This window comes from Nicotiana tabacum, chromosome 15 (genome assembly GCF_000715075.1).
Source record: "Nicotiana tabacum cultivar K326 chromosome 15, ASM71507v2, whole genome shotgun sequence".
Taxonomy (NCBI): Eukaryota; Viridiplantae; Streptophyta; class Magnoliopsida; order Solanales; family Solanaceae; genus Nicotiana; species Nicotiana tabacum.
This window is the reverse complement of record NC_134094.1, coordinates 23,703,173-23,709,842: the sequence shown is the minus strand read 5'-3', so window position 1 is coordinate 23,709,842 and position 6,670 is coordinate 23,703,173. Positions and strand designations below refer to the sequence as shown.

General features: G+C 32.0%; 1 protein-coding gene across 1 annotated transcript; it reads left to right on the top strand.

Annotated features, from left to right (window-relative positions):
* Positions 1–2,806: 2,806 nt before the first annotated feature.
* On the top strand, positions 2,807–6,467 carry LOC107789682 (histidine decarboxylase). The gene is made up of 6 exons (XM_016611541.2): positions 2,807–2,942; positions 3,423–3,636; positions 4,433–4,667; positions 5,119–5,312; positions 5,419–5,555; positions 5,655–6,467. The coding sequence occupies exons 1-6, from the start codon at positions 2,919–2,921 to the stop codon at positions 6,231–6,233; spliced, it is 1,383 nt and encodes a 460-aa protein (XP_016467027.1). The 5' UTR covers positions 2,807–2,918; the 3' UTR covers positions 6,234–6,467.
* Positions 6,468–6,670: the final 203 nt, after the last annotated feature.

Here is a 6,670-nt window from a genome sequence, read left to right as displayed (position 1 = left end):
CGACCCAATACCGAGCTTGAGCCAGTATCGAGCTCGCAGACAGGAGCCGTTGCAACCGCACTAGAGGAGAGAATCTTGGCAAGAATCGAGGAAGAGACAATTCATCGTGGGTTCTCCATTATATATTTTTTATTATAAATATGGTAGGATCCCTCTACTATAAAGGGGGGTTCTCAGATTGTAACAAGGGACTCCTTCGGAGATTGAAAGATATCCTCTTAGGTTTATTTCATTTTATCTTATTCGTTCTTCTTGCTCGCTATTGTCATTCCCATAGTCAAGAACGTAGATATTATCATTTTCAAATATGGTTTGTATCAAATTATATCATATATCCTTAGAACTATACACAAATTTAACTCTATCCGTTTTTCGGGTAAACAGTTAATCATATAAATTTAATTGTAATTATTTTATAAGTAATTTGATTGTGTAAATAACTTTTAATTACACCGAAGATGCGAAAATTAAACCCTTTACCAAATATTTTGAGGGGTAGGATAAATACCACCCCCACCCACTAAGAAGTAAGTAAATGGATTCTTGTTTTCCTTACGATAGCCTATTCCAGATCAATATAATGATATTATATCTATAAGAAACTGCAACGAAGGTAAAAGAGATCATTCAGGTGCACGAGTTAAAGCTGGGGTTTACACCAAAGGTTGATTCCCCTTTGAACGCGCTAACTCGATTAGTCAATGGCTTTAGACCAAAGTTTAGGATTTGGGACCACTTTTAATTTGTTGCATCACAAATAGATGTATTGGAATCATTATATTCATAATCTACTTTGTCGGACTCTTCAAAAATATCGCAGGGTACGTGTCGGATTTACCAAAAATAGTATATGTTTAGTGGATCCGACAGGAGCGCAAGAACATTTACAAAGTCCGCACAACATAATTCATAATTGTATTTATTGTCTTCCTTTAACTTGTTTATTTTTATTAAGATGTAAATACACTTATTCTAGAATTATAATACTCCACGAACTCTCAGTTCAAGTTTTGAGTTTACTATTAGAGGGTATTAGTTTTTTGTATTTGGAATGTCCAGCTTCCTCACATCTTTTGATTAATGCTCTTGACGCACATGGTTTGTAAGAAACATGTGAGCAATTTAAGCTGAAGAAAATTGCAAGGACAAGAAAAATGCTTGGTAGGGAGCGTATTCTCGAATGGGGTCGCGCAAATTCGGATATAGTCGGCCTTCAATGCGGGTACCGGACATCGGGTGAAAACCCAAAAAAACAATAATTGCAAGGACAAACTTATAGCGACGAATTCATTTCCCTACTTTAAGAAAACATCTTCTTCAAGCCAATTTACTACAACATTCACTTCGTTGGATCCTCAATGAAAGTAATAAAGAAATTACACTAAACTCTATAAAAGAACTCATTTTTTCCTTCTCAACTGTGTGTATAAAATTAGAGAGTAGGACAGCAATACCCTCTTTGTTTAATGAAAAAACTACCTAATTGGTTTGACATGGTTCAAGACAATACAAGTAATTTCATTTTAATTAGTCCCTCACTTTTCAATCTTTACTTGGTCTTGAGTGCCTCTAATTTTCCCAAAAATAAATAGGCAACGATTAAGTACTACTGACTGTTTCCTGAATCTGAGTGAAAGTAACTAAATTCTTTTTAACTAATGTATTAGTCTTGTATGATAATTGGGATAGTTTGTGGAGTATTAAAAGAAGATATGGTACAGGAGGGTCATACTCATATTAGTATTATTTAGTGATATTTCGTCATTCTGTTTTCACAAGAATAACCTTATTCTTTTATGTACCCTTTATTTGAGAGAAGAGGTCAATTATTTTTACATCTTTTGCTGTTTCAAAATGACATTCCAAGATAATAACGAATTATCTACAATTTTACATTAATATCCATGTATATATATTTGAAGATCCAGAAAAACTGATGGTATCATGAAATGAGTCATTTTACTTTATTAAATTAAAAAAGAAACGATTTTCTCACAATTAATTAGAAGTAAGAAATGTATCACTAGAGTTTATGATGGAATGGTAAGTACTCTTCGTCCTTAACCAGAGATTTCGGATTTGGACCTAGGTCTGGTGTCTCCTTTGGTGGTTGCGCTTTACATCCAAAATGGAGCTTCGTAGAGTGAATCCAGATTAGTCGGGCTTTAAAGTGCATACTGGATACCATAGACGGATCTAGAATTTCTAGTACATGAGTGCATTGTATAAAAGAATGGAGGAAAAAATATATTAAATCGGAAATAATCCTTATTCCTCTTGGTAAATAACTCAACCTTCAACTATATGCACTATTCAACCTTCTTGGAGCATGGGTGATAACATTTAAGATTATACCAATTTTAAAAATATGTACATAAAATATCTAATTTTACGGAAAGACCATGAGTTCACGTGCCCCATAATTTTTCCTATAAATTCGCCCGGCTGGATACCAAGTGGAAAACCAAAAAAGAGAATTTTGGGAGGAAATGATTATGTTGTAATTTGTAGTTGGCGATAATTGATCATAAATCCAAAACAAGCACAAAATGATTTGTTTACAAGCTCGAGTTTTTGGACACTACATTCTGCATGAAACTTTAATTTGAATTGGATTAATGAATATTCTCACCTACCAATTTGATAAAACAATGGGTTGGCAAAGCTGAGTATGTCTTTTCACTTTTGTAATAATTAAAAGACTCTTATTTACTAATTTATGTAAGTGGGAAAGAAGGAAACCAAGAGGAAAAAGTTAGGAAAAAAAGAAAACAAGAAAAAAAGTAAATTGTGGTTGGTGCCCAAACCCACGATCTTTTAGACCTATATAATCCTAAGATAATATACATAATTCTATTGCAACTTAGTTTCCATTCCAAGCTAACAAAAAACCTCAAAATACCTTTAGCTCTCCAAGAATGGGAAGCTTATCATTTGAAAAGGTATTCTAATATTTCATCCAATTTCTTCTTATCATTACAATCTCCATTACTTCGCCAAAAACAAAAAACAAATTATTCGGATCTTTTTAAATTTTTATATATGTTATTTATGAAACGAAAATATAACTCATGGGTAGTGTACATATTATGGAATTGAATTATTATCATTTTTCATTAATACCCTAAAGAAACTTTATCTTCATTTTTTTCCTTTTGGTTTAGCTGAGGACTTGAGGTTAATTAATCCTATTCTTGTTTTTTTGCTTCATCTTTCTGCATGGTTTCTAATATCTTGTCTTGAAGACAAAGGAAACCAAAAAAATAGAAACACACACAAAAACACAGAACATTCTTTTTCTTATTATTTTTAGTTGTTTGCATGGTTTTTTAGGTCTATTAATACCTTCTAAATCATCAAAAAATAATTATGTTCATGTTTTTTAAAAATTAATATGGTTTCTCTTGTGTGATACTTCAAAGGATTTTGAGCCATCGGTTGTAACTCCCAGAGGTTTAATAGCAAATGGAGATTTTGGAGAAATGAAAAGACTAAAGGTGGCAACACCAACTACACCAAGGAAGAATTTGAATGTTGCAGTTACAGAGCCAGGGTCCAGAAATGATGGACCAAGTCTCGACTGTATTTTGATGAATTATATTGACACACTTTCCCAACGTATCAACTATCATATAGGTAAGTCGTCTTTTATTCTTTAGAATACATAATATTCTTGCATATACTGGAGGCAAAATTTTTACTAAGCGGGTCAATTTCTAATATATATAAAAAAACATGACATATATGGTGTGATTTTCCGATATGAACCCCTTCCGCACCTTTAGCTTGGTCATGCCCAACCTCCCCATCATATTGGTAATTTATCTTTCTTTTTATTATTGTCCAATCAATCGCAAAGAATATATATATATATATATATATATATATATATATATATATATATATATATATATATATATATATATATATATATTAAAGATCAAAAACCCTTCCATGTGATTTTTCGGCAATGAACCCTAATTCTGCTCATCTAACTCTACCCTTGTGCCCAGCCTCCCCATCTAAAGTTCCTTGATACTATATAAAATATTACTATGTGTTGGACAAAATTGACATGCAAGACGGTCTAAGACTAGGTCTATTACTCGTTCCACTATGACGGTTGGCAATTTCTTTTAGGAAATAATTGAATAGGAGTACTTGAACATAGAATTTAAGGCATATACCTTTAAAAAATTTCGAATTAGAGCTATCGAAACAGGCTAACTCAGTCAAGATTACCATTATTTAAATGAAAATTTGATTAATTGTCCTTTATAAAATGCATGTCTACAAGCAAGGGTACAGTTGTCCTCCAATGAATATAGGGACAAGACTATTTATTTATTTAAAAAAGGATAATTTCTTTATTATTTTTGTGAATTTTTAAATATTTAGTTGTTGAAATCTTGTTCGATTATAATATTTTCAGGTTATCCAGTGAATATATGCTATGAGCACTACGCTAGCTTAGCCCCACTTTTGCAATTCCACTTAAATAATTGTGGGGATCCATTTCTTCAAAACACTGTGGATTTCCATTCAAAAGATTTCGAAGTGGCTGTTTTGAATTGGTTTGCAGACTTATGGGAAATTGAAAAAGATCAATATTGGGGTTATGTTACAAATGGCGGCACTGAAGGAAATCTCCATGGCATTTTGGTGGGGTATGCACCAATTTTTACTAGTTTAATTTCCTCTATCAATTAGTTTTCCTATTTTGAAAAGAAAAAGAATTTTGGAAATAGACTAACCAAATATTTTGAGAAAGTTTTATATATCCTAATTTTTTTATGTTTGATTGCGTGAGCCCAAAACACTTTCTTCAACCACTCTAGCTTTATGCAAAATATAATTAAGCACCTAATCAGCCACCCAAGTTTATAAATTCTATTTCAATGAAAGAAGTTATTTACTTTTGTAAAAAAAAAAAAGTACTCTTAGCTAGTTGTTTCTCATCTAACAAAGCTAAAGAAATTTGGGGTCAGAAAGTCAATGTTGAAATATATGAGTAAAATTTTAAAATATTAATAATTGATATCACTAATTTTACGAGAGCAATTAAAATAGAAGTTTTATTTTTATTACTAAATCTAATTTTTAACTTTATTTTTGCAGGAGAGAATTACTTCCAACTGGGATATTATATGCATCAAAAGACTCTCATTATTCGGTCGCCAAAGCTGCAATGATGTACAGAATGGATTTTGAAATGATTAACACATCTGTACATGGAGAAATGGATTATTCAGATTTGAAAGCAAAATTACTTCAAAACAAGGGCAAACCAGCAATAATTAATGTTACAATTGGTAAATATTCTATTATCATCCCTTTAATCTTGTTCATTTTTGGCTAGAGAGTTTGAGGATAATTTATCATATATATTTTGGTTAATGATTATAATTTTTACTATAGGTACTACCTTCAAAGGAGCTGTTGATGATCTTGATATTATTCTTCAAACACTTAAAGATTGTGGTTATACATATGATCAATTTTACATTCACTGTGATGCAGCACTCAATGGGCTTATTATCCCTTTTATTAAAAATGTAAGTTCGTTTTTGTTACTGACATCTTAAAATATTCGAGTATTATATATAGCTTAAGATAAAATTATCTCTAACATTTGCGATTGTATTTTACAATAGATGATTTCATTCAAGAAACCAATTGGAAGCGTCACAATTTCTGGTCACAAGTTCTTGGGATGTCCAATGCCTTGTGGAATTCAAATAACAAGGAAAAGTTACATTAACAACCTCTCAAGAAAAGTTGAGTACATTGCTTCAGTAGATGCCACAATTTCTGGAAGCAGAAATGGCTTAGCTCCAATCTTCTTGTGGTATAGTTTAAGTGCTAAAGGTCAAATTGGGCTTCAAAAGGACGTTAAGAGATGCCTTGACAATGCTAAGTACTTAAAAGATCGTCTTCAACAAGCAGGTATCAGTGTCATGCTCAATGAGCTTAGTATCATAGTTGTCCTCGAGAGACCTCGTGATCATGAATTTGTTCGTCGTTGGCAGCTTTCTTGTGTGAGAGATATGGCACATGTTATTGTTATGCCGGGTATAACTAGAGATATCTTGGACAGTTTCATCAATGATTTATTGCAACAAAGGAAAAAATGGTACAAAGATGGAAATGTTACACCTCCTTGTGTTGCACAAGATATTGGTGCCCAAAATTGTGCTTGCTCTTACCACAAAATTGATTTCATTATCCCATAGAGGACCATGAAAATCCATTACCTCTCTGCTACTGAGTTTGTCTTCTATAGACATGGCTTTTTGTAACTTTTTCTATGACTTCATTTTTTAATCCACATTCCCAGTTGAATTGTAATCTATATGTACTTATGTAGTGTTACTTTTACCACATAAATGTGCCAATGCCGTGGAGAATACTTGGTTTAATATGAATCTTTTAAAATAAAGCAATAATAATCTGTGTGTAATTTAATATGTATAGTGGAAGTATGAATGCCATTAAGATCCAAATGTGCTTCTAAACAGAAATGGTGCTCAATGAACCTTTAGCTTTTCGGCCCATTTTTTCCTTTGTCTGGACTAACTCTAATGGGCAAATATCATTTTTTGCCCACGACCGGAACTATTTATCTCTGATAGTTGTACAACTGTATAAAATTTTTATGTTTTAGTATATA